General features: G+C 51.1%; 1 protein-coding gene across 1 annotated transcript; it reads left to right on the top strand.

Moving 5' to 3' along the window:
- Window positions 1–1,321: 1,321 nt before the first annotated feature.
- On the top strand, window positions 1,322–23,282 carry EDN3 (endothelin 3). The gene is made up of 5 exons (XM_019637141.1): window positions 1,322–1,769; window positions 2,384–2,648; window positions 18,475–18,648; window positions 19,746–19,823; window positions 21,678–23,282. Exons 1-5 carry the CDS (start codon window positions 1,718–1,720, stop codon window positions 21,712–21,714), a joined length of 606 nt encoding a protein of 201 aa, XP_019492686.1. The 5' UTR covers window positions 1,322–1,717; the 3' UTR covers window positions 21,715–23,282.
- Window positions 23,283–27,620: the final 4,338 nt, after the last annotated feature.

Below are 27,620 nucleotides of genomic sequence, written 5' to 3'. Positions count from 1 at the left end.
CGGTTGGCACTGGCTACTGGCTTTGAGGCCTCAGCTTTTCTCCATGTAGGTTTCCCCATGTGCTCTCTCCATGTGGGCTCGTGTGGGCTTCCTCCCAGCATGGTAGCTGTGTCCAGAGGACAAGTGTCCCGAGAGAGAGCCAGGTGGAAGTGTAGCACCTTTTATGACTTCACCTCAGAAGTCATTTGTCACTTCTGCTGTGCTGTTTTTTAGAAGTGGGCAATTTAGGCTAAAGGGGTGGGGGTGGAAGTCAGCCTCACCTTTCATGGGAGGCGTGTCACAAGTCCCCTGAGACACGAGGAACAACTCCAGGGCTTCGGACCTATTTCTCTTCCTCCACAAGGCCTGGGACCCCCCGCCAAGCTCGGCTTCCCAGGGAAGGCCACCTCCAATCCAACCCAAGCCGATGGGGTGGGCAGAGGCCAGGAGGGAACTGTCTGATGACATTGGAGCACCTCCTCCCTTGTCGTCCTTCCCTCTGGTCAGGGAGCTCTGGTCAGGGAGGGGCTGTAAGGGCGCCTGTGCGTCTTCCGAGGTCAGTAGTCCAGGGCCTCGTCCATGGGAAGCATTTATTCATTCACCCACAAATGTTTCTTGGCTACTTCCTATGTGCCCAGGCACTGCTCTCTGTACAGATGGCCTTGATAAAGAACAAAAGAGACCAGCCCTCGTCTTCTGGGCGGGCTCCCTGCAGAAGACAGATCCCAGGTGAGCTGGGAAAGCCGCCTGCATGTAGACTCAGAGGACCATGAAGCAAATACAGGGAGAGACCAGAGGCCTTGCCTTGGGAGAGGAACCTGCCTCTCACGGAAGCCACCCCTCTGTGCAAGGGACTCCAAGCAAGTCCCCAGGAAACCCCAGGACCGCTAACCCTGCTTCTTGGTTGACTTTGCTCCTGGGCCACGGCCCACACCCACTGACTCTAAGCTCCTGGGAGAGGCAGGGAGACAAGCCAGTGCCTTGAGTCACGAGTGTAGAGTATAGAGTGTAAAGTACGCCCCGGGCCTTGGCAGGCGGGTCTTAAGGGTAAGGTGTCATTAGGTGAACACTGAGAAAGGTTGCTTTCCCTTAGCCCCTGAGATGAAAGGTAGCAGCCGATCTGCGCTGCCCCTTATCTCTCCTATTGCTCCGGGGGTGGGGGCTACCGGTCCTGGGGCAGCAAAGCAGCGAGTGGGGGTGTGAGTGCCTGCGTGTGCGTGTGTGTGCGCTTGTGAATGTGTGTGCGTGTGCGCGCGCGCGCGCTCGCGCGCGTGGCCTCTCTGCAGCTGTCCCTGCTCCCACCCCACCCCACACCCCACCCCACCGCACCGGGCCAGCGTGCCTCCCCCGCCCCGCTGTGCTGGGTGCGCCGCAGGCTGCTGCTCTCTGGGCCTGCTCCCCCCTCGCCTGCGAGGCGACCCTCGGTGCGCCCCGGGTTCAAAGGCCCCGCGCTACAGCTCCAGCCCCTCCGGGGGGCGGGGAGGCGAAGGGGGTGGTGCGGGAGCCAGAAAAGCTGGAGCCCACAGCCGGCCAGCCCTGCGCAGGGATGGGCAGCTTGCTCTGAAGTTTGTGACCGCCGCAGCCAACTCCTGGACGGAGCCGGGACGCAGCGAGCTAGCTGCCGGCCTCGAACCCCCACAGCTGGAGGACGAGGCCCGCTGTGTCCTGCTCGAGCGCCCTTCCGCAGCCACAGGCGTCTGTCCTCCTGGCCCGGTGCTCCCACGCCTGATCGGGGTTCATGGAGCTGGGGCTGTGGCTCCTTTTCGGGTTCACAGTAACCTCCGCCGCAGGTAAGCCAGCGGGCAGCGCGCCTCTCCTGGCGGGAGCTCACACAAAAGGACCCTGGGGTGGGGGGTGGGGGGAGCGCGGGGAAGGGTGCCTTGCGGGGAGCAGCCTGTTGCCTGGGCTCGCCACCTCCTGGGGGGGCAGACTGGCCGCAGGGATTACCCCAGGGGCCCTGGAGGTTGCAACCCACTCGCAGACGAGAGACCTGCAGCCCCGACCAGCTTGGTCAATTTTTCCTGAAGTTGGGACCTTTTCAAAAAGTTTGCAAACTCCTCAGAAACTGTGTAAAATGCTTGCAAAGTTTTGAGAAAGCGTGCAGAAATGCTTGCAAGTTTCCAACGGGTGCAAATAGCTTGCAGACCTTGCAGAAAATGAAAATAGTTTGCAAGCTTTCCACCAAGTATGCACATAGCTTTGCAAACTTTCCAGAAACTGGGCATGTAGCTTTTGTAAACTTTTCAGAACAGTTGGCATAACTTGGAGACTTTACAGAAAGTGCACCTAGCTTGCAAATTTTGCAGAAAGTTTGATGGTCCCCCTCTCCCACGTTTTGGGGATGGTGGGTGTCACGAGCAGGCACACCCAGGAGCTCAGGAACCCCTCAATCTGCCTCCTGCAGGATTGGTGCCTCGCCCCCAGCCTGGAGATGCTGGCAGGAGCGGGGTACCCCGGGCCGCCCCTGCAGCCGGATCTGAGGGGGACATTGAGGAGACTGTGGCCGCGAAAGCAGCACAAGATCCAAGCCCCGGAAGCCCTGGGCAGGAGCAGGCGGCCGAGGGGGCCCCTGTGCGCGGCCGAGCCCGGCGCTGCACATGCTTCACCTACAAGGACAAGGAGTGCGTCTACTACTGTCACCTGGACATAATTTGGATCAATACCCCCGAGTGAGTGAGCCCCTGGTGGGGACAGGCCTGAGGGGTGCGCTTCCCACTCCCACAGGACTTGGTCCCACCCAGAGCCTGCCCTGACACAGCGTTGGGCTCTTGCTGGGTCTCCTGCCAGCCCAGGTCCCCTCTACAGGTCGGGGTGTGATCCCCATCCCCTTGGAGGGCCTTGCCCTGGAGAAACTCAATCCCAGAGCTCCTGATCCAGTGAAACGGGGCCCTCCCTGCAAGCGAAATGATCCGGCCAGAGGGATTAGATACCTGAGAAGTCCCTCTGAGATGGAGGAAGCCCCAAAAGCTATCTCCTGCCCCAGGGGCTAAGTGGGCCTTCCCCGTTCCTGACCCTGCCAGGGTCCAAGGAGTTTCAAATTCCTTGAAAGCAACCTGCTCTCCAGGGAGCGCTGGGGTGGGCTTCGCGGGGCCTGGCGGAACCTGCCCATCAGGCTGAGATTCCACGGGCCCCAGGCGCCTTTCCTCCCAGGGGTTGGCCCCTGTCGCCCACTGTCACCCAGCGCCACCACCACACATGGCCTCCCCTTCTCCTCTCCAGTCCCTAAGAACTGTCTCGGGCTGCCTGAGTTTGTCCTGCCCCCCCCCCTTGCTGTAAATCCTACCCTCCCCTGATGCCATGGAGCGGGTGCTGTGCTGTGGGAGGGGCTGCTGGCTTCCTGGTCCACGTCCTTACTTTAGGAACCCCTGTGCGAAAGCACCGTCCTGCAAGCAGCAAAGAGGCCTCGACCTTGCTGGTCACCAGCCATGTGGCCTCTGCTTCCCGACCTCTAAAATCTGGGACTTGGACCAGACGTCTCGGCGTTCTGCCTCCCTGGGTGTTCTTGGGGTCTCCTGGGACTCCCAGCGCCCTGCTGGGTCTACTGATTGAGGAACTGGTGTGAATGGGAGTCCTGGGCTTGGAAAAGCAACTCTGTCACTGTGTTGGGAGCCACCTTAATTTGTGTCCCTCATGGTTTCCTCCATCCCCAAGCCAGTTGACCTCTGGGCACGCTGGGTGACAGCTTTGATGGGCTCACTTCCTGCCTTGTTCCATGGACAACCTGGAGAATTAAGGGCAAAGCAGGGTAAAAGGAGGGGTCGAATGTCTTTCAAACCAGGTGACAAGACCTGTAACCACATGTGGGATGGATCTGGAAAGTCACCCATTATGCCAGAATGGCAGACAGGGCGGCTTCACCCGGCAACCTGGGCCCAGGGTCAAGGGCTCAGAAGAGTCCTTACTTGGTTTGCTTCTCTGTTGTCGCCATCTTAAGAGTCTTCATACTTTTTGAACCAGTCTCCACGTTTGCATTTTATCCTGGGCCCCACAAGGTACGTAGCTGACACTGATGGCAGAATTGACTTGTCGGGCTGTGTGTGGTCAAGCTCGTCTACACAGTCAGCCCTTCGTGGGGAAGATAGAGTGATGTGTGGTCGGGGGCGGGGGGTGCTCCTGGACAGGTCTGCCACCGATTGGGTGCCTCCGCCTCAGACAATGATCAGGGTCACCTTTTCTTACAGCCCCCATCACCCCGACACTTGCCCCGATTCTTATCCTCCTGGCGTTGTGATCTGACCAAACGCAGGACTCAGGGAGGCCAGCAGCAGGGCTGAGTCCTGGCCTGGCAAGAATCCCAGGCTGTGGATCAAAAGGAGAAAGAAGAAAGCAGCCAAATTAGGGGCAGGGGGCTGGGGGCAGAGGAGGGCAGGACGGGAGGAAGGAGAGGGTTTGGACACCACCTCAGTTCTCTGCCCGTTCCCAAGCCCCCAGCACAGGCCGGGGAAGCGGTTGTTTGAAATGCCTCCGAGAGGCCAAGCAAACACCCTGCGGTCTGTTTGAAATCCTGTCTCATAATTCCGAGTTGTCTTGTATGGCCCGAGATGAAGCCATGGATCTTTGACTTTTTCTAGGACAGCCAACTTGCTAACCTTCTTCTCACAGTTTGATTTACCTCTTCCTTTCTTTCCTGACCCAGATTCTTTTTAAACACTAGGAAAAAACGATTAAATATGGTGTTTGGGAGTCCCGTGAACTCCTCAGGAAACAAAAATGACAATAGCCAGACTTGAGCGTTTTGAAGTTAGACAAGGAAAATAATTTCTAAGAGGGAGCTGCTTCCGGATGGTCTGTCTTTCTCTTTCTTCCCTCCTCCTCCTCTCCCTCTTTCATTTCTCCTCTTCCTAAAACTCTCTGGTGATAGGTAGACAGGTCCATTTGCTATCTTCCGAACATCTCAGACAAAGTTGCAATGTGAGAAAAATGGGCTGTGGGGACAGGGAACATAGGCCTTTGGAGAAATGAAAGCGTCTGAAAAATGACTGAATTGCGCTAAAGGGACAACAGAAGTGTGTAACGAGGTCTTTTCCAGGTACCGTCACAGCCCCACCTCTTGAGTGTTTCCTGCTGTCTCTCATCTGTGACCCCCTCTTCCGTCAGCAGACCCTCCTGGTCTCTCGAAACTTCCCCATGCTGGGATTTGCTCCCAGGCCCTGCTGCTGCCTGCCTGGGAGCCCACAGAGCCTTGATCCTCATGCCTACACCAAGAATGTTGAACTTGGGGTGGTTTTCAGGGTTTGGTATCTTTCCTCCTACTGCCCACTCAGTTGCACGGAGATGGACTCAACGATCTACTTTGGGAGAACATTTGCAAGGTTGCGGGCATTCTGTGAGTGCGGCCAGTTTATGCCACAGTTAAAAACCTAAAAGCTGCAGGAGGAATGTTGGGAGTTTCTGCTGCCATCGGTCCCGCACTGTTGTGGGAAGTTAGCGGCTAGTTCAGGTGCGAGAGACCAGTGACTCCCTGGAGCCATCCTCCGGGGATGAGACCTGAGCTTCCCCGGTTCTCCCATGTTCTTCCCCGTGCTTAGCTCTTCTGGACCTGCGCGTGGCCAGCCCATTCTGCCGGCACACAGCACACAGCAGAGCCCCGCCACGCTGGCTGGCTTCTGGCTACGCCCTGCCGCCTGCTGATGGTCCCCTGTTTTTGCTGTCACTGAGGTTCTAGTCTGCAAGGCCTTCTCCCACAAGCGAGGCTGTTGCTCCAGGGTGCGTGGATGCTTTCCACAGGCCCACACACCCTGCAGACGGCCGTGGAAGTGTGGATTTCTCTGTGCACATGGCCCATGACTTCCACTATAACCTCCAGGAAGTCCATGTCCCCAAAGAGGACGCAAATGTGTCCTGGCTGTCTGCAATCCTTGCCCCGGTGGAGGTGGCTGAGATCACAGCGAGTCCATAGGACCGTGAGATTTTCATGACTTTCCTTGGCCGTGTTAGGGAGCCCTCATCCCCAGCTCCCCCAAACAACCCACCATTGCCAACATAAAACAAAAACAAAACCCCACAGCAATGAAAAACACATCCCATCTCACGGTCATGGAAAATTGGCTGAGACTAAAATAATAAGGGGAGAAGTAGAGAACAAGCAGTCTGCTTGGACACGTGGGGCTGCTCTCCATGGGGACGCTTAAAAACCAGATGTGTCCTGTGACCAGGTGGGGATTTGTGTTAGTCAGGGCCTCCAGAGGGACAGAACCAACGAGACCCGTGTGTGTGCGTGTGTGTAGATACGCCTGTCTGTACAAATACACACACGAGCTGAGGTTGCAGCCTTGAATCTACAGGCATCCTGGAGGCAGAATTCCCTCCTCTTCAGGGTGACCTCAGTCTTTTCTGTGAAGACCTTCAACTGATTAGATGAAGCCCACCCACATGATGGAGGGCAATCTGCTGATGTAAATAGTAATCGCGTCTAAAACATTTTCCCAGCTACAGCTGTTTGAGCAGATATCTGGGTAGCATGGCCTAGACAAGTGGACATATACAGTTAACCCCACGGGGCTGTCCGTACCCCACAGGGGGCTAGTCCTTCCATGCCTGCCACCATACACCTGACTGGAGAGTTAAGCCAGCCCATCAAATGGCCCAGAGAGCTGCAGGACACCCAGAGGGCCCTCCTGTCTTCCTCTCCACTTTGTTCCCAAGAATTGAGGGAACCTGCCATCTGTTAATCCCTCTCAGGACATAAGAGAGAAGTATTGTGACACTGTGATGGTGACCATGTTTCCCATATAGGCTGACAAGTAGGAATGGATTTATGAAAAGAGCAGTGCAGGGTCATGACGACGCTAGACCATCCGGGCTCTGTAACTCCTCCTCATGGGAAGACCCCAGACCCAGGAGCTCTGATTTGTCATGTGGCCTGAGGGTGGTGCCTCTCTCTCTGTGTCTACATGTAAGGCGCAGACATCAGCCCAACTCTAGGACAGCAGACAACCTGCCCACCCCGAAACATGCCACGCTGACTCAACCAGTAGGAACGACATTCGTTTAGAGTTCTTTTCCTCCTCAAAGGAGTAGAGTGAAAATAATAATTGTGACAATGGTTAACAAAAACATTTGAACTTGCATTTAAGACAACAATTCAACAGATTCACCTCTGCCTCCTGTGTTGTTCAAGAAAGGCGTGCCAGCATGTCTCCGAGAAGGGACCCTCGAAATCGTAGGACCTCTCAGTGGAATGGATGGATGTGGTACCCTAGCCTCCTGCCACCGTGGGATCAGCTGTCCACCCAGCGTATGATTTCAGGGACCCCAGGAACAGGCACCCGACCTGTGAGCCAGGATGGGGACTGTTGTTGCTGGAGATGCAGATAGGGAGACAGAGGGACACTTTTCTGGTAGTCATGGCGATGCAGATGATGGTGATGGTGGCAGCACTGATGCTGGCTGTGATGCCTATGAGTAAAGCTATGTGAGGATGACACAAGAAAGCCCCTGGGACATGCTCCGACAGTGGCTGGAATCTGGTGAACACTCAACACCATGAAGACATAGCCATAAAGATAAGTACACAACCCCCGGGCCAGGGCCATCCCCCTCCTGCTGTATCCAGTTCTGTGGTTGGAGGGTGCTGTGGGTAGAAAGTTTTTCCTCGAGCACTGCTGAGGTCGGCCTCCTTGGACTGTCCAGCCCTGGTCTGGCCCAGCCTCCTGGAGTCACACCGAGCTTACCCTTCAACTTGAGGTTGCTCCCTGGATGGCCTATTAGCATTCAATTTGCATAAGGTTTACAGACCCTGGGAAAGGCAGCCCAGGCTGCCTCTGCAGCTGATAAGCCACTTGATAAGGACACTGGTGGCCAAAGGTTGTCCCAGGCTTGAGGAGATTTGGTCCCACCTTTATCTGTCCCTCCTTCCTTGTTTTCTGCTGCTTCCCTCTCACCTGGGTACATAACTAGACTGTTTGGGGAATGGGCCAGGTGTGTTGTGAAGCCACTGGCCTGGGACGCCCGCTGTTAATAGGGAGGCAGGGGCAGTGACGGGGTCTGGCGTTTGGGGATAAGTTGAAGGATCTGTTTAGAGCCTCTTGTTAAAGTCCTCCTTATGAGGTCTTGGTAAGCGGTCTGTCTGCATGATGGTCTTGTCTGGGGAGCCCACCAGAGTAAACATAGTGCCTTGCGATTTGCAGACTGAGGACCCCACGGGACCCTGGGCCGTCATTTCCAGTCTCACCCAGCACTGCCCAGGACCTGAAGTGTGGGTCGCCAGGAGGCAATCCCAGGGAATACTATGGACCTCTGTTTGTGACAAATAATAAATAAGGGCACATGAGAGAAGACAGTGTCGGCCAGTCAGCAGTGGTCTTGGACTCGGGCATCCGACCAATCACGATTTCACTCTATGGCTCTTTCGCTCCCGTTCCTCCATCCCGTGTGCTCCTTGGAAGTCTGGTCCACGCCTAGATCCTAACTTTGAGTTCGAGTAGCACATCTCTTAGGACATTTCAAGGCAAGATATCTCTTTGAACCATACATAGACGTGGGGTTACATTTCAGAATTTGTTGGAAAGGTCGGCTCACACAAGGTGACCTTCCTGTTGAAGTCACTGGGACCGAAAGCCCCCTTTTCTGTCCCAGAGTGGGTGTGAGCAGGGGAGGGGGTGTTCAGGAGCAAAGATGGGCTCCGTTGAAGACCAGCTGATCCCGACTGGAGGAGAGAAAGAGGGACGGACTTGAGGCTGGGGGATGTTTGGTCTCAGCAAGAAAATTTGGTACACAGAGGTTGTGACCTTGCGTGACCCTGGAGGGAGAATGTGGATTTCGGCTAGATGAAAGGGACGCTGCAGCTAGGAACTTGGCCTTAAATCTGAGGGCAGATAAAAGGCTGTGACATCTCTGGTGCAGTTTATTCCTGCAAGAATTTAAAACAAAGGAAGCTGGGAGGCAAACAGTGCTTTCCCCAAGCAGGCCCCACGGGCCATGCTGGAACCTCCCACAGCGTTACCCCTCCAGATCTCCGTCCTACCCTGGACCCCAGCACCTCCACACGGCTGATGGAGGCCGGGGAGGGGCCCCCTTTGTCCCTCCAGGTAGCCCCGTGTCACCACTGCTAGCAAATAGATCAGCTGCTTCACGTGAGGAAATGACCTGTTCTCCTTCTACGTCATGTTTCCGATGGGAAGAGGGCGATCTTCAAAATGGGACACACACAGCACACACTTGCCCCCTCTTTGGAATAAGAACCAGTTTTACTTAGAAGGAAAATAAACCCAGACAGTGAGCTCCTGGATGAGCTGCGTGTCCAGACAGTTTGGGATGCTTCTAGCTCCTGCTCACCCGCTAAACCTCCCAGGAATGGACAAGGAGGACAGGGTGTCTGGTTGCCTTCTGCATCTGCCCCAGCTTGGCGGGGGGGTCTTAGGAGCCAAGAGCTTTTGGAGAAGCACAGGCCTTCTCGTCTTTTATGGCCTTGCCTTAGCAGGAGACCCTCATAAACAGTAACTCTAGAACAGGGCAGCCAGGGAGCACTGTGCCCCGGCCCAGTCATTTAAAAAGCAGAAACAGATTCATTTTGGGCGTTGATGAGAAAGGCACGGAGGCCGCCGTGGCCGAGGCGTCAGGGTTCTTCTCTGTGATGACGAGAATGGCCCACGGTGGACAGTGTCACCCATAACGGGGGGGGGGGGGGGGGGGGAGCGTAAAACAGCTTTGCCTAAAGTCAGAAGCAAGTCAGTGCGAAAGCAGAGGTGCGTGTGTCTTTTCTGGATTTTTATAACTCTCATTTCCAGCTGGGTTCTTGCAGGGTCGGGGATAGGGTGAGGTGAGTGACACAAAAAAAGAGCGAGTGTAGACTTTCAGGAGATGCCAAGAAGTCAGCAGTCAAGACAAATGAAAGTTCCTCGCATTGTTGAAAACAATCAAAATTAGTGCAACAATGTCATAATCGACACGATATCAGCATTTTTAATAAAGGCAGGATCCGACCTGTGCTTTCGCACCTGTCCCTAATCCTGGCCCTGGGCTCTTGTTTGGTGATAAAGCCGGTATCTCTAGGGGGACTCAGTCTTCTTAGTTTGGAGTAAGTGATTAATGGATCAGAGCTCCCGCAAGGACACGATGCAAGAACGTAAAGGATTCAGTTAGTGGGGAATGGGAGTGTCTTTATTATCGCGAAGGGGAGTGTGTCGTTGTTCGGTGGGGTTTTCCAAGGTCAAATGTCCTGACACTTAGCAGGGCGTCTTCTCTTGCTTTCTGAGGATTATTTAATTCTCTTGCTTTCTGTGGGTTATTTAAATGGATGTGTGATGGTGTATCTATATTTTTAACCCCTCTCCAAATACCCCCATCTTAAAAAAAAAAAGAAAAATACCTGCCCCTTGTTTTACCCCTTCTGCTTCCACTGCTGGGAACTATTTTGGGCCACATCTGTCTGCAGCTTTGCATAAAGTTCTAATGAGGCCGTGCCAAACAGACGTGGGCTTCCCATGCCTCCGTTCGGCCTGGAATTCTTTGGGGTCACTGGGGGTTGGGGAGAGAAACTCTAGCCTGAGTCACAGGGACACAGATGGAGGGGCGGCCACCTGATCTGGATGGGTCTGTAGACGGTACCATCCCACACCTGTCGGAGGACTTGGTTTCTGTCACTTTTTTTGTGTGTGAGCCGTAACTCTTGAAAATCCCATACCTCGCAACAAGCACAGAAGGACTTTTCTGTCATTCTCCTCTCCTTGACCCCTGTGCTTCCCCTAAATGTCCCTCAGCACATGTGTGTCTCGGGTTCAGGGATGACGGCGCCTGTGTCTCCGTGAGCTGATGGGACGATACAGTGTGTGGCGTTGGGGTTATTTTTCAGCTCAGTTATAGGGTAACAGGACATGGAAGAATGCAAACAGTTTAGGCCAAAGCTTTCTAAATAGAGTTGGTGGGGTCCTGGGGACCCCTTAGCTCGGGCAAGGCAGGAACCCCTTATTCAGGTGTGGCTTGATTGCTGGAAGGATGGGCTAGGGTCTCCTCCAGCAATTGTGCTGTGTGGAGATGTCAAGTGACAGAGAGGATGTTTGAGAATCGCTAGGTGGCATTTGGAGCTGACCAGGCCTTTCCAGAAACCCAATCCTTTCATTTCTCAAGCCAGAGGGAAGGGAGTTACCCAGAGACTCCCCGCAAGAGAGCCTTCCATTTGGACCAGAAACCTGGGTCTGCCAGCCTCACGGAGCCTCTGGTTTCACCTCTGATGCCTCCCTCACCTGTGCGTCCTGGTTTCTCCGTCACGGTGCTGAGAGGCCTGCAGGGCTATTGTCTAGACAGTTCTTCCACTTCACATACTCTAGAGACCATATTCTTCCTAGGAAGACGCTCAGAGATCCGCCAACTGAGGACGACAGTAGCAGAAATCCAATACATTAGCCAAGAATTCTATACATTTGGGAGAGTGAATGTGGCCTAGAAGTCATGGCTATTTTAGACCCTAAAACAGATATTTATTTTTGAGGTAATTGAGGTATCATTGAGCACCCGCCCTGGCTGCCCTGGGGCCGAGGTGAACAAGGCAGAAACTATTAGTGACTTTGGCTGGAGAAAGCCCAGTTGTTGTCGACCCCTCGGGACAAAAAAGAAAGCCACACCTGCAGTACAGGTGAAGCAATAACTCCTGTTCTTAGGTCTGATTGGTGGGGATCAGTGCTCAGCTTTCTTTGAACGTGGTTATGATTCTGGTAAAATTCCTAAGCAGTTAAGTCCTGGATAAACCCAAAGTTGGTCTTTTGTTTGTTTGTTTGTTTGTTTGTAGAGGGTGTCTTTAAAAAAGTTAACTACCCACTCACAGCACATTGCCCACTCCTGATATTTCCAGATACTCTAGGATCATGGGCTATCGATCCCTGAGGGCCATGGGAGGAGGTCTTTCCATATGGCGGGGGTTGAATGAGCAATCAGCCGGGTGTCTTCTGACCCAAAGATGCAAGAATTTTCTGCAGTGGAAGCAAAGCTGCAGCTTGCTGGCTCTCTCTACAGTGTTTGTGAGCCACAGGTTTGGGTGATAGTCTTGAGCATCAGAAAGTGTGTGTGTTTTCTGCTTGTGTGACGAGGTCGCTGAGGACCTGTGTTTCCTGGAGGTTGGAGGACACCCTCTGGGTATCTGGCATGAGGCCTGGCCTACAGCAGACTTTCACAAGCGTTTGATGAATGGACATGGAATATGTTCCCTGGAGGATGGGACTTCTGAGCAAGTGTCAGGGGCCAGGCTCTGCACATCCTGGACTAGCATGCTTGCTGCCACCTGCCTAAGGGACAGCGTGGTCCAAAGCAAACATCTCACAGTGGGCACACCTGGAAAGAAAGGACTCCAGCCAGCTGAGTTTGCTGGGTTTTGTCCTGATTCTAAACACATTCTTTTGTTGCAACGGAGAAAACCTCTACTTGTCCCTGGCAGCTGGAGAGACTCCAGGTTTTTCTGTTAAACCCAAGAGATCATGGTTGCCTCAATCTCAAGAAAGTGACTTCTGAGTCAGCTAGAGGTCCCTGGTCGGAAGCCACAGAAACCCAGTCCAGCTTACAGCATGAAAAGAGTTATTGGAAAGACATAGGGCAGCTCACGCGCATGTGGGAAAAAAGTACCAGGCTCAGAAAGGAGAGGTATCAGGGAGGGGTGGGGTGGGGACCCAAGGGCACAGTGGCACAGACAAGGCAGGATGGGGACACCTGGCAACGAGAGGCTCAGAGTACTTTATTTATTTTCTTTCTTTGTAATTTTATTGGGGAAGAGTGTCTTTTTCCAGGACCCATCAGCTCCAAGTCAAGTAGTTGTCTTCAGTCTAGTTGTGGAGGGCACAGCTCAGTGGCCCATGTGGGGATCGAACCGGCAACCTTGGTGTTATGAGCCTGAGCTAACCGGCCGTCCCCAGAGTACTTTCTGATCTTGACTTGCTCCACTCAGCTGTCTTGGGAGAGAGAGGTCCAGTCGCCCAGCTTGAGTCACTTGGCGAGTCATTAGGCAGGGGGAGGCCGGGCGTTGATTGACAGTCTCACCAAAACCTCACACGAGGATGGAGGGACAGTTCCGCAAAGAAAAGGTAAGAGACTGGATTCCAGGAGACAAAAACAACCCATGTTGGCCCCAGGCTCTAGAGAGTCCCAAGCTTTTAAGCCCTTGAGAGGGGTCCCCCATCTCTGAGTGTGTGTCGCCCGATGCCGCTATGCTTTTGTGCATAGTGGGGGTCCCCTTGATGTTTGCTGATGTGAATGGATGCTTTTATCGGCCTTTGAATATTCAGCCACTTCCCAGAGTTACTTCACCCTGTCTTATTTCAGAACAAAATTCATAGCCAGCTGTTCTTTCTGGTTAAGATTACAAAGCTAGTAAATGAAGGCGACCTAGTTCCTTCCTTGCCCAAGAAGATCTTTCTAAGCTCAAGGAGCAGGTGAGTGGTGCCTTCTAAGGAAGGAATTTAATAAAATCTGAAATCGAGCCGTAATTAGGAAGCATGTTGGAGCCTGGACGCTGTTTATCTGGGGAATGGTAGGAGGCGGTCATGACCGCTGGGGCCTGGCAGCTGGGGGCCGCCTCCTGCCTGTCTGCCAGTGCGAAATAGTGGCTTCTCCTCCTCTCGGCCACACGCCCGTCAGCAGCGTCATGCCTTCTGTACAGTATGTCCCCTGGGTCCGAAGGCACTATCACCCTCGCTTCCCCATTTCAGCAGGAAAAGTGTGACCTGATGGAGGTCGGTCATCAACTTGACACTGGGATTGCGAAATGGAAAATCTTCTGTTTGTTGGGGAGATAGTAGGAGCTGGGCTTTTAAAAATGGAAAACAACTATACTTATAAAAACAGCATCAAGGGCTGATTTTGTCACTGTGTCCTATGACCTGTCTGGCTCTGCTTTATGGGACAAGCCACTAGACCGGGGGCTGTAAACTCAGAGGCCCGTGACAGCCAGAGAGGTAACAAGAGTGAGCAAAGAAGGACAGGTGGAAAACGGCTGGGAGTGGTGGGGACTGGGGCAAAAGGGAGTGAGAACAGTGACTTTATCACCCAGTTCTGAACAGGCGTTGCCATGTTGGAGTGTGGTGTTAGTATAAGTACCACTTATTCAAAACAAGCTGGAAATTGGGATGTTTATGTGAAATTTTTAGATTAAAAACAAAACAAAACCCTGTTGATTGAATGAAGCCCACAAATGCCAATTGGCTGACCTGTGTATTAGGTTAAAATTTTGTGTGTACAGGGCCACTTGCCTGTCTCATTCAGGAATGTGTACCCAGTCTAACCCAGTGCCTGCTGATTAGAAACACTCAGCAGATATTTATTGAATGGTATTAATGGGGGAAGGAGGTGAGAACTGGGTTTCTGAGGGAATGACAGTTTGATAAACTTTCCTGAGACTTTAGAATTGTGGCCAGTGAAGCCCCTTCACTGCCTTTAAGAATATCTGCATCTCTCCTTTAAAATTCAGGGATACAAGCAAGTTTCCTCATTAGAAAGCTGGAGATCATGAATTCCCTTATGAAAAGGCAACACTGAATTTAAAAACAGAATCTTAAAGAAGTCAGCTTTCCTTATTTAAAAGCCTCTTGTAGAGAGAAATAAAATGCTTTCAGTGTGATGCTGCCAATGAAGAATAAATACGGGCAATTTGGAGGTGTAATATTTAATAACGTTTATATGTAACATTTGGGGAAAAGTGGCAAATATGGAACACTGTGATAAATAAGATCCTGACATCACCATCACCGATCAAATCATGAATGTTCTGAGTGCATATGTTGAGGGGCAATTTATTACACAAAGACACACGACACTAGACATTGCATATGTAGGTGTGCTGGAGGGGTCTTGAGTCTAAGAGCTGGTGAAGCTCTCTTAATTGCTCTTCTCATCTGCTTCTCTTGTATGGAGCCCTGTGTTATAACTGAAACATTAACAGATAGAAGAGATGCCTTTCTTAACACAGACTAGGGTGCTCCAAACCTGATAGGCTAAAACAATTGGGCAGAGCGTTCTTGTTAGTCAAAGGCTCTTGGCCGATGTAACTTCATTTTCACGGTTCCACCATTAGGTCTTTCCAATTCACCATTCAAGAAACAGTAAATGACAAAGGGGACCAAGGCAGCTGAAATACAAGTGCTTATTGGAGGGAAAGTGTTGAATGACAGATCAACCGACCATATGGTACTCTTGTTCCTTATTATGCTTCTTTATTGCTTAGTCACACATCACAAATGCAGATGTGGTAGGTGGGGCTTTTCTGCCTGATCCAACTCACTTGAATTCCCAGACCAAATAAGCAAACAACAGTCGCAAACATTAATTTACAGCTAACTTTTGGTAAGCATTTTTCATGTAGTGCCGTGTCTCATCCAATCTGTCTGACAACCCTTTTGTAGATCAGGAAACTGTTGAGAGGGTGGAGTCATCTTCATGTAAGTGCTTTACAACAGAATGATGGAATTGCCGGATAACCCTTCTCTGTGCTCTTGTGTACCTTGCAAATACCTGTATCCATTGGCTTGTAACGTTTCCTTTACCTGTTTTCACACCCTGGTAGCATGTGAACTCCCAAAGGCACAGACATCAGACATGCATATGTCTTTGAGTATCTCAGTAACACTTAGAGTAATACTAGGTATTCTCTCTCTCATATATATACATATATATATATATATATATATATATATATATATATATATATATATATATATATCCTCTCTCTATATATATCCTCTCTCTCTATATATCCTCTCTCTATATATGCATCCTCTCTATATATATGAGAGTGGATGCTTGGCAAATGTTAGAGGTTTTTTTTGATGGAATTTCATGGTTATTGAATTTTTTAGGTTGGAAAGAACCCAGAATTGCTGGACTAGATTATCTCACAATTAATTATGAGTCACTCAAGCAGTGGTCTTCATTTGTCCCACCTTGTGCTAAGTCCGTGGCAGACACAAAAGAAGAATACCTGCTTCCTACTTTCGAGGAGCTGGTGATCCACTTAGAGCTCGTCAAGAAAGACGCCTGCCCCGGGCCCTGTGGGCTAGAGGGCTGCCTCTGCCCCTCCTCTCACCCTGTCTCCCACCCATTGTGCGGAGTCCATGGGACTGACAGCCACGCAGTATCCCTTCTCCTAGACTGTGTTCCAATATTCAGGATCCTGGGATCTCCTACCCAATGTTCCCAGGTCCACTTCAAGGGCCTGTGCGTGTGTCTTCCCAGGTCTGACATCCAGGGACAGAACAAGGCTCCAGGTGCATAGCCCAAGGCCCACAGGGTGGCCAAGGGGTGGCTGCTTATAGGAGGAGGGGTAGCTGGAGCTTGGGGGGTGCATTCGTATGGGGGTGGGTGAGGCTCCCTCCCCCCCTTGGTGTGGGATGGAGCAGGATAGAAAAAAAGGTGCAGAATCTCCTTGGGCTGCCATGTTTCAACATGGAACTCCAAGGAGCCTCAGAATTCTTAATTTAAGCCTGAACTTCCAGGTGTTTTGAAGCCATATTTGTTCAGGTAAAGGACAGAACTCTTATTTAAGAGCTTCTCTGATTCATTTAAAACCTATGCATGCTTGACCTGTGGGAGGTGGGCTCCACTGGAACTGGACCTCTTATTAGGGGCAGTGCATCAGCTTCCATCATCCCCCACCCCGCCCAGGCTAGCTTGCAGAGCCCACGTGTCAATCACCTGGGGCTCGGAGCAGGCGGTTCCACGCTGTAGCACCGTGGGGAGGGGAAGGGGCCCTACCTCTCTGTGAACATCCTTGAAAATAGCAAAGTCTCATTTGCACACTAGCTCTTTGCACTTGGCTGCTGGCGAAGAGCGTGATATTTCTCTATTAACAAATCCTGCATTGCCTCGTTTCCTTACTTGAGACACTTTTGCATGTTTTCCCGAAGCTGAGCAGCTCTGCTCACGTGAATGCATCATCAGTTGACAGCAGTTTCAGAAGGGCAGGTCTTGCTGTTGATGGAAAAATGGGAGCGTTGTTAGTCCTCCAGTGTAATTTTCACCAAGAAATGGGGGACTGGGTTTAATGTCAGCACTTAGATATTTAATGTGGCCCTATTACTGGAAAAATATACCTTTGGCCAAATCCTGCCTCTCAACAATGTCTGTATTGTTTGGCTACCCCCACCCCCATTTCCCATTCCTGAGGAAAAATGGGGTTTTTAGCAAAGGTCCAGCTCAGAACTGGACTGGACCCTGTTGGCTTTCTCCCTTTGGGAAGCACAGACTGCTCCATTTGGTTCTGCCTTCACTGGGGGGGGGGATCCCCGATAAGGTTCTTTATAATAATACGGTGACAAGGCTTAGCTCTCACCTCCAACCCAGCAGGGAGGAAGTTCCGTTCAGGCATCAGGTCACGATGGGGCACCCCCACTTTGCCCTCACCCAGCAAGGCTCCATGGCGTGTGTTTCAAATTAAAGTAAATTCAGTTTGATGACTTTGACAGCGCAGAGAGATGTCAGGACTCCTTTTGAGGCGGATGGCTGTGGCACTTCTGTAGGCTCGCAGTAATCTTGGGGATGGGCAGGAGAACCGAGACTTATTGGAGGATGACTTTTGATTACCTAAGTTTCCTCTGGTTATTAGTAATTTGTCCCCCAAGCCCTGTTCATTGGTACTAATGTATTAAGCATATGCTTTTAACTTTTTCCCACTGAGCTGCCTGGCAACCCTCTCCTCTTTTTTTCTGGAGAGCGATGGTTTGGATGTACACGAGCATAATAAACAGATTTAAATGTTTATTGTTCCGAATGACACGATTAACCCTCCTCCCAGCTCCAACCATAAACAAAATTGGTAAACAGTTTCAGGCTTTTTTCTTCATAAGACTTTCCCCAAGGCCTGTTCTGCCTTCGGCTGCACCTCACAGGTCACAGAGGGTCCTCTGATGTTTTATCTCTTCAAGGAAGCGACATTTGAGGCCAGGCTGCGTCTCTGGCTGTAATTGCATTGTTGTAGGCCCGACAGCACAGACTGCAAGGCTGGTGTCGGCACCGGAGATGCTCTGACAGGCAGGGTGGTTCCAGGGCTGGCCTCAGGCTGCCAGGTTAGGAAGAGGTCATTTTCGTATTGATGGCCAGGCCCAGGCGTTGGCTCAAGGACGAAGACTGGCACCAGTGTGCCAGTCAGCGGGAATGTCTGTTAAGGGGTTGGGTTCAGGAGGAAAACCCAGAACTGCTCTGCGAGGACCGCGGCTCGGTCTTGAAAAGACTGCAGTTGGCCACGTGCACTCCCGGGCATCTGCCAGCTCCTGCCGGAGAGCCTGAAGGTTTTGCAGGCTTTGTCCCCCATCTCCCCCAGGACCCCCCATCTTTCAACCCTTCCATCCCAGCACCCTTTCTGAGGGTTGGGGGAGAAAGGAGGGGTGAAGGGCTCCCTCCAGAGGCTTCCTCAGACCCAAAGTGCAGGGGGATGGTGTGGACACCAGGCCCTGGGCCATCGCTGCACCACGGCTCGTTGCTGTGTGGGCACCCTCCTGCCCGCTCTCCAGCCCCGTGCCCGCGAGCCGGGGAGGCCGGGATGCTTCTCAGGACGTGGCCCTGACACTGCTCTGTCCTTTGCAGGCGGACCGTGCCTTATGGACTGTCCAACTACAGAGGAAACTCCCGTGGCAGAAGGTCCGCAGGGCTGTTTCTGCAGAGCCCCCAGCGCCTGAAGTGGACACCACGCTGTGCTTGTGTGCAGGGTGATGACAGGGCCTGTGTGCTCTTCTGCGCCCGAACTCTGGCTGTTGGCAGGTACGCCACCCTCCCAGTGGACTCGTTTCGGGTACCAGCTGTCCTGGGGCAGGCAAGGCTGTGTGCAAGAGCATTGGACTAACTGCCAAGTAGTGCAGGAGTGCTCGCCCGTGCCCTGACCGTGGTGGGTCTGCAGCCCGGGGCGTGGGGGACCGAGAGCACAGGGAATGTGGGCCCTCGGCTCCAGGAGTCCACCCCCATCTCCTGGCTGCCTTTCAGAACAGAGTCCTTACTGTGGCCATGGCTGGGTCTGGTCTCCAGACGTATTTGTTCTGGTCTCCAGACGTATTTGTTCAGCTTTGCCAAAACCTGAATAAATTGCCAACATATAAAAATTGAAGAATTACCTGTGCCGTGGCCCCCCCATTCCCAAATATGTATTTTTAACTTCTTCAAAAACAGCCAATGGAACCACTTGGGATCAGTGACCCCACATTCTCTCCTGGCCAGTATAGGCTGGAACTGAGTGGGGACCACTCCCGTTTGAGGGGGACATGCAGTATCTGTTTACCTGCATTCCCCATAATCTTACTTTGTGGCCCCCGGAGGCCCTGAGTTTGAGACCCTGCTGGAGGGGAGCTTGTGACTCAGTGATGACTCAAATGAGTAAGCGGGCCCTGCTGTGACCGGGGGTGGCTGTGTAAGTTAGTTTTCATTTAATGGGTATTCCTGTTGGTGCTCCTCACTTCCCCTTTTCTTTACTTGGGGCCCAAACTCATCCACCCAGCAGGCACAGCCACCCTGGGCGACCCCTCCCGGGGCCAGGGTGCTGGGACGGGACCTTCAGGGGTCATCCTGTGCATGCACAAGAAACACAGACAGAACAGGTGCCACGGTGGCCAGGGACCCAGGATTTACTATCTGGAAACCCCAATGACAACCACATTTTTCTTCTTGTTTCTTTCACATCTGATGAATAACTGAGGCATGAGTAACCATCCCCCCACTGCGTGCTCAGCCTTCAGAAATGGCGCCTGAGACGCGGTCCTTGGGGGCTGCGCTCATGTGCTGGGGAAGAGAGAGTCATAACCCGACACTGAACAACCAGCCCCGAGGAAATGCAGGGTGATTCATTAAAACCAGCCCCCTCCCTACAGGTATTCAGGGGCAGCAGAAAAACTGGACCAAGAAGAATTGACGGCCAGCGGTGCCGACGGAGGCCAGCGTCCAAGGAGGTGAAGCTACGTTCGTTGGTGTTGCACTTGGTGGGGCATGGAGGACATGTGGGGGTGGCGTATGGCCTGAGAGGTGGTCCGTGGGGTGCCACGCACGTAACAGGCCACGGTGCCTTTGGTAGATGGTCTCTGAGGACAGACAGAACAGGCTGAAGTCGTAGATGGCTGGTCACTGCCCTGCCCCTAGCCAGACCACCCTGTGCCTTCACAGCTGACCCCTTGCACCTTGTGGCTTTCGAGCAGTGATGTCCAGCCCTGGGTTTCGCTGGGCCTGGACAAAGCCCGCCGACCGATCTGCTTGGGGCCCACAGAGACCCATTACAGGGGCCCCACGGTTCACCTCTCTTCCCGTAGCAACATGGTCTTTACAGAAAAACCGTCGTTTCGTTTTTTGAGCCACTGCCTCTGGACAGAGGTAGATTATAGCACCTGGGCAGCAGGCCCCCCAAGACCCCTCAAATTTGTTTTACTATTTTTTTTCAACCTGCTTGTCTTATTTGTATGAGATCCTCAGGGTTTCCTGCAGCCAAACTGGGTTTATTTGTCATTCTATCAATCAGGACTTATTATTAATGACCCGCCTACACCCCTGCAACGGGATGGTAATTTGTGTTCCTATGAGTCGCCTGGAGGTGTCTTGGGTTCCTACAGGGACTGATCAAGGGAAGATTAAACCAGGCTCAGTATACAGGAGGCTTTCCAGATCGGCGGCAGATCATTTCTAGTTGCCCAGAGAGGGATCTGTCAGCATCCATAATAAAAATGCAGAGGAAGGGGGCGAGGCAGCGGAGAGGGGTCCCTGGAGAGCATGAGTCAGGCCCCAGCTGGTCCCCGATTTGCCTCTTTATTCTTTTTTCTTCTTTCTCGCTCCTCACCCCAGACCCAACCTCCTCTCAGCAAGGGACGGATGTGATTAAAACCATCCATCCATGGCATCATTTATTCATTCACTCATGCATTCATTCAGCAAAGATTTGTTGGGCACCTGTGACACAGCAAGCATTGTCCTCGATGTTGGGGACACATCAGGAAACAAGGCAAAGAGTCTGTCTGCCTTCATGGAGCTTAAATAGTGGGGGACGCAGACAGCAAACAAATGCATAAAATACAGAGTGAGATGTGTGCAGGAGAGCAGGGAAGCAGAGCAGGGAGGGGAAGTGTTGGGGCGGTTGCAATTTGGCATTGGGTGGACAGGGGCAGTCTCTCTGGCCAGGTGACATTGGCATAAAGTGAGTGAGGGGTGAGCCAAAGGGATGAGGGAGGGAAGGAAGTTTCAGGCAGGGGAACAATAAGTGCAAAGGTCCTGGGGTAGGAATGTGCTGGGTGCATTCAAGGACGGCAGAGAAGCCTGCACAGAAAGAGCATGACCTTGACTTTGCTATTTTTGTTACTGTTGCTCTGTGGAATGTTCAGAACATGAGAATGGTGGCACAGGTGTCCCACTGGGTCCCAGAAAGCTCCTTACATAGGAGTTTACTTGGGAAGAAAAAGGTTTTCCTTATAAGACAATGTCCCTACTTACTTTTTTGCAAGGCTCAAGTTAGTATAATAATTCTGAATTCACATTCTCAGAGGTCCCGCTGCTGCTGTCCTGAGCTTGTGATAATCAAAGGTGGGACCAGGCTGCGGCTCCTGGTGGCCGCGTCGGCTAGTATTATTCTATTCACACCTTCCCAGGTGGATGGCAGGTTCTGAAATTGCCAAGTAGCACTGGCGAGGAGGTTTGATTCAAAAGCGGGACCAGGCTACACATGCAGGGGACGGCGGGAGGGGAGACACCGCCTTTTTCAGCCAGTACAAAGCTCTCCTTTTGTAAAAACCCCTTTGTTTCTTTCGCCCCCTTCTCCAAGATAGGTTGAAGTCAAGGGCAGACAGAGCAAGTAGGCATTAGACCTCCACCATCCAATGCCTGCCTGGCAGTGGTCCTCCCTGCGCCGCCCGCCCACTGCCCCAGACTCTCAGGAGCCCCTTGGGAGAGGAGGCCGCAGCATCCTGTGTTAGGAAGGCCTCAGCTTTGCTCCAACACAGTTCACATTCCCACATCTTTGAAGACAAAGAATGAGTTCTGCCTGGGGGAGAAAACCCACCCAAAGGGTCCTCACCTAAGAGTTCATCCCTGCACCAAGAATGCCCCAAACCAAAAGGCTGGGGTTCCCCTAATGGGGAAAATGATCGCAGATGTGCCCTGGGGCCTGTTGCCTGAGGCTCGGGTTTCATGCAGGAAATTGGTTCGGGAGAGGTACAGCACGTTGCAAAGCCAGTTGCTGGCTTTCAACTAGAGTTTTCGACTAGACATTTGCGAACTCCTTGCAAACGTAAACACGTGTCCAACTTGAATCGCTGCTGCGAGCGGAAGCATGCTGACCGCGGGATCCTAATGGATCATAGGTGCGACGTGGGCTAGTGTGGGCCGCCAGGCAGCGGCGGCATTAGACATGGACTCCAGCTGTACAGGAGTTGATGAGCTTGAGGATATAGACAGAAAGTTTCAGCTGTGCTTGGTACCCACCGGAAGAATGTATCTCAAAAAAAAAAAAAAAAGAAACCTTGATGTTTGTGACAAGAAAATGAGAAAATTCCTAGCTGTGGGTCTTCTTGAGCTCGGAGACAGGCAGCAGCCTGCCTGCACTTGTCCAGCTGACTAACGTTCTGAGCCCCCCGCAGACGGCCACTTCCCTGCACCAAACGCCTTGTCCCCATGAAGCCGCTGGAAAGGCAGCCCCAGCTCAAGGCTATGAGGAGGAATCTCATATTTGGTTTCGTGAATAAATGTGGATCTTTGGGGGAATGGCTTCAAAATAAGCCACACACGCGAAGTCTTTGTAAATTATGTAAATTTCTATTTATCTGTATAAATGGCAACAACTGGGAATTGTAATGACTGACGGTTCACGGTCGCTTTCAGCTGCGCTCTTACAGCCATGCTGAAATGACTGTGAGTGTCAAAGGGTGATGCGGCCTGTGAGGTCATCGTGGGGGAGAGGCCACTCACCTCCTCACCTCCATCCCCCCACCCTTCCCCGATGCCAGAGAAATGGGAACCAGCATTTGAGTGCGAGCAAGGTCACGATGTGGGGAAATTTAAGATGGTGAATGACAGCGCTGGCCTTGACTAAATGTTAAAGTCCCTGTATTTCATAAGTTATTCCAGGTATAAAAGTGAATATCAACCCCAAAGAAACGGAAGGGATTTGCTGGCAGAATCGTGTGCAGTTTAGAGAAGCGATTATTTATTGCAAAACTATTCTCTCCTCCAACTCCTTTATGTGGCTCTGTTAAAAGTAAAGCACTGTATGTAGGGAGTTTTTTTAAATTGGGTCCCAAATCCAAGCTTGTATTCCTCAGAGCTTGAATTACATTTTTAAAACGCATATGCACGGCTGGGCTCAGTGGCAAGATGATATCTCGGTGAGAAATCCAGATGCTAACACTCAGAAAATACTAACTGTCAAATGCATAATAAAAACTCAAAGTTTGCTCTGATTTTTGGGGTGTTGTTTTTTTTTTTTGCTGGAGTTATGTGCCTGGTTACACATCAACTTTTCATGGACCTCAGGAGAGGAAGAGAGTTACAGTTCGAGAAGTAGAATCTATCTAAAGTCAATTTTGGAGCCAGATGAGCAAGGGGTTGCTTGAATATTAAGGAAGGAGAGGGATTTGGGGACCATCTGAGGAAGATAAAGCATTCAAGGCGTTCGGGAGGAAAGAAATTTGGGGGGAGAGTTGGCTTTTTCCCCTGGCACCACCCTGTTCACCCCTGTAAGATGCAGAGGCTTCTGTTCTGGCCTCACAGGACATGGAGGGGCCGGAGCGGGGGTCCAGAGGGGGAACAGTCCCAGCCAGCAACCAGCGGCTGACTCCGTCAGCTTTTAGATGGACATTTTATTTTGCTTTGCTGCTGGCGGCTCTTGTGAATAAGTAGCCAGAAGTGGCCCTGTTTTGTTTGATCTTCTATACCAATTGCAATGTTCTTAAGCCTTTAAGACTCATAAGACATCTCTGGGAGTTGGGAGTGTCAGGAAGGCAGTGGGCTCGCTTCATTTTCTTCCCTCCCTCTCTCCCTCTTTCTCCTTTGTTTTGAGTCAAGAACTGGAGACCATCAGAGACACGGAATTGGACAAAGAGACCCAGCTAACAAGCAAAGAGCAATTCAGTATTCTGAGTGGGTTTCCTCGCATTGAATCTGAGAAAACCCAAGAGCCCCTGGTTTTAATTAAACTCGTTTTAGAGAGTTTTGACTTTGATGAACTGATAAGAGTTGGCAACTCATTTATTCTGCAGGATGCGAAGCGGCCCAGGAGGAGCTGCCAGTGTTCTCGGGAGGACTCAGGGCCTGGAATCCCACAGACCCATGGGGAAGGGGCTGGAGAGCTGAGGGGTTCCGGGAGCCAGGAGCAGTCGAGTCCCAGGCGTGATAGGCGTTTCTGGGATCTGGGTGGAGGAATAGGGGGGCGTCCACGGAGTTGTGAGCAGGACCAGCTACAGGATTTGCAGGGCCCAGTGCAAGGAAGCAAATACAGGGCTTCTGGTTCGGAAGTATTGAGAATTTTAAGATGGCGATCACAGAGCATTAAAACCAAGCACTGCTGAGTATGAGCTCCGTTACCTGCCCAGGTTGCATGTCTGTGACGCTCAGCAGGAGGGGCTATTGAGTCTGGAGACCTGGCTTTGCCACCAAATCCCTGAGGGGGACCAGCCTTAAACTAAGCCTCAGATTCCTGTTTGTAACATGGATGTGACAGTTCCGGTCCCGCCTACCTCACAGCTCTATCCAGAGGTCAAACAGAAAGAAACGATGCAGGTAGAAAACATTTTTCAATCCTGAACTCACCCACGGCATCAGATACAGTCTTCAAGTCTTCAAAGTTTTGCCCTGAACTCAAGTCACCAGCTCCTATTTTCACTAAAAGTTTCTCATGGAAGCATATCTTTGAACTTAGAATGTTCCTCAAAGTAATAGAATTTGATTTATAGAAATTGTCAGGATAATCACTCCCCCCCCCTCCCCGGAAGACATGTATTCTCTAAAATTCTTTTATATGAATTCTTAAGTATCTCAAAGCTTAAGCAAATCAAGTTACCTGTTATTCAGACCATTATAAATCCACTGGGGCCCTTCAATCATTGAATATGCAATTTCTTTTTTCTTTGCTGGCAGGAATGCTCAGAGTTGTTGAGATCTGGGTGGTTTTTAGTGCAGGGAAATTATCAGAATCGGTAACTGTCAGGGACGAGGATGAATGAAGGCACCTGCCCTTCTGCCAGGCGCGCCTCATCCCCCCCTCCAGCATTCCAGAACAATGTGGTACTGAAGCGAACGACAAGAGGTTGGGGGAGGTATGCAAAATTCATGTCAGAAAGAGTCTCCTGGGACGGGCGGCGCCAACGAACGAACGTGAGCTTGCTGCCTCCGCTCTCTTCCTCGCTTTCTGCCTTTTCTTTGCCTCCCCTTCTGTTTCTCCCCCGTTTCGCCTCTTCCATCTTTTACTTGAATGGACTTCCATCATAAGGCTACTTTATGTCAACTTCCTATTTATCTACACAATTGACAAGAACCACCAGAGCCAAGTGTGGCTCCCAGCGTTGGCTCAACGGCCATCACCGTGTGCAGGGGGACTGTCATCCTCTGTAGGAACATCAGACCCTTCTTGGGGGCTTGTTTTGCTCATCTCACAAGGTTCCCAGGGTCTCCACCTCTTCCTCCAGAGTGAATCTCATAGCAGATGAATGTCCCCGTTGGTTAGCTTGGTGTTGGATGTGTACCAGCCCCAGGAAGAGGGTAGAAGTGATACTCTTACATGATTTACAGATTAAAACTACAAAAAGGATTATATATAGGGAAGTCTGGTCCCCTCTCTGCTCTAGGTAATCATTTGTATTGCTTCCTGGTCTCCTCTTCCACTGTTTCATTGTGAAAATACAGGCAAATGCAAACAAAGTCTTGCTTCTATTTTCTTAGGCAAAAGTTAGCATACAACACTGTGAATTTTTTCTGATACCACTTTTTATACCAAATGTGTAGGTTTTTTTCCTGATGACAAGTAATGTCATTTTTCTACACCAATTCTCCAGTTCTGTGACACCAGCTGGGTGTCCAACAATTCAATTCAATTTTGACACCCCCTATCTGGAGTGAGTCTCAGATCACACATTTAAGGGCTCAGTCCCACAAGACTGCCCCCACTTCAGACACCGGTGCAAATGGGGTCCCCAGGTGACCTACACATTCTATCTGACCTACACATTTTGGGGTTCCCACAACCTTGCCCCCCATCAGATTTGATAATTCACAAGAATGACTTACAGAACTCAGGAAAGCTTCGTACGCATAATTATAGCTTTACTGTGAAGGATACAACTCAGGATCCTAATGGAGGAGTTGCAAAGGACAGCTTACTGGCCGGGGGGAGGGTCATGGTGGCACAGAGCTTCCATGCCCTTTCTGAGCTCACCACCTTCTCAGTACACCAACCTAGAAACTCCCAAACCCCATTTTTTAAAATCAAGATTTCATTATGTAGACGTAATTGATTAAATTACTGGCTACTGGTGATTAAACTCAATCACAGCCCCTCCCCCTTCCTGGGAGGTCACCGGGGGCTGAACGTCCTAACCCTTTATCATGGCTGGTCTTTCTGGCATCAGCCCCCACCCTGAAGACATGTAGACCCCTACCACAAGTCATCTCAGTAGCATACAAAAGACAATAAATCACAAAGGTTTTAGGAGCTCTGTGCCAGGAACTGGGGACAAAGATCAAATATTTATTTTTATTATACCATAAGCCACACTTTTTTGTGCCTTGCTTTTTTGGATTAATATATTTAGGAGATGCGTATACCATGGTTTATCCAATGGACAATTGGATTGCTTTCAATATTTTGTAATGACAAATAATACTACGATGAATAAATCCCACAATCATCATTTCATACATGTGCGGGTCTATGTGTGGGACAGATTCCTAGAAATGATATTGCTGTGTTAAAGGGTAAATACTTTTGTATTTTTGTATTTGGGGTAGATAGTGTCAGATTTGAGGCATGTATTGTTATTATCCCTAACCCTATCACCTTTTTGGGGCTCCAAAGGTGAAGTCATTTTCCCATTGTGTCACAGCTAATAAGGAGGGAAAAATGGACACAAGCTACAATATTTAGGAGATAGGGAGTGATGGGCTAGAATGAAGAATGCTGTTGGGGTAAAGTGAGTTAAAAACGTTTTATGAGTTGGAACATTGTGGAGAACAGCGGTGGAGTGAGGACTGGTACGAAAGAAAGTGGGAGCCATTGAAGGTTGTTGAGAACCTCCCCCTGCACCACCGTGTTCCTGAGGGTGGTTGACTCCTTTTTGGAATTTTGATAACATTAGGAGGAGCAGTGGGAGCTAGTCAAACCAGATTATGTTTCTTCTTCCTTACTGCTGAGTGAATTCGCTCACAGGGACGTCTTTCAGAGTGGACTGATTTGTTTGGTTGTCGAGGACAGCGGCCATTTTCAGAGGTGCCAGGGCCCTGTCTCATAAAAATAGCCTTTGTATCTTTCCACCAAGGTAAGAATCTTTGCTTCATTGCGAATGCAAAAGCCAACGTCCATATTCATGTATGCTAGACATTTTGAGAGTGTCTGTAAGCTCATGCTTTAGAAACTTAATCCCCTACTTGCCGGATAGATCTCTGTGGCAAAGTTGATCCCACGTGATCCCACTGTTCTGGTCAGATCTGGTGGACCAGCACTGGATCCCTGAGCAAGGTGTCCGGAGTGGATGGTATGAGTGGGTTGGTCAGATACTGAGGCG

Source organism: Hipposideros armiger, unplaced genomic scaffold, assembly GCF_001890085.2.
Source record: "Hipposideros armiger isolate ML-2016 unplaced genomic scaffold, ASM189008v1 scaffold_32, whole genome shotgun sequence".
Taxonomy (NCBI): domain Eukaryota; kingdom Metazoa; phylum Chordata; class Mammalia; order Chiroptera; family Hipposideridae; genus Hipposideros; species Hipposideros armiger.
This window is presented reverse-complemented; position numbering and strand designations above follow the sequence as displayed.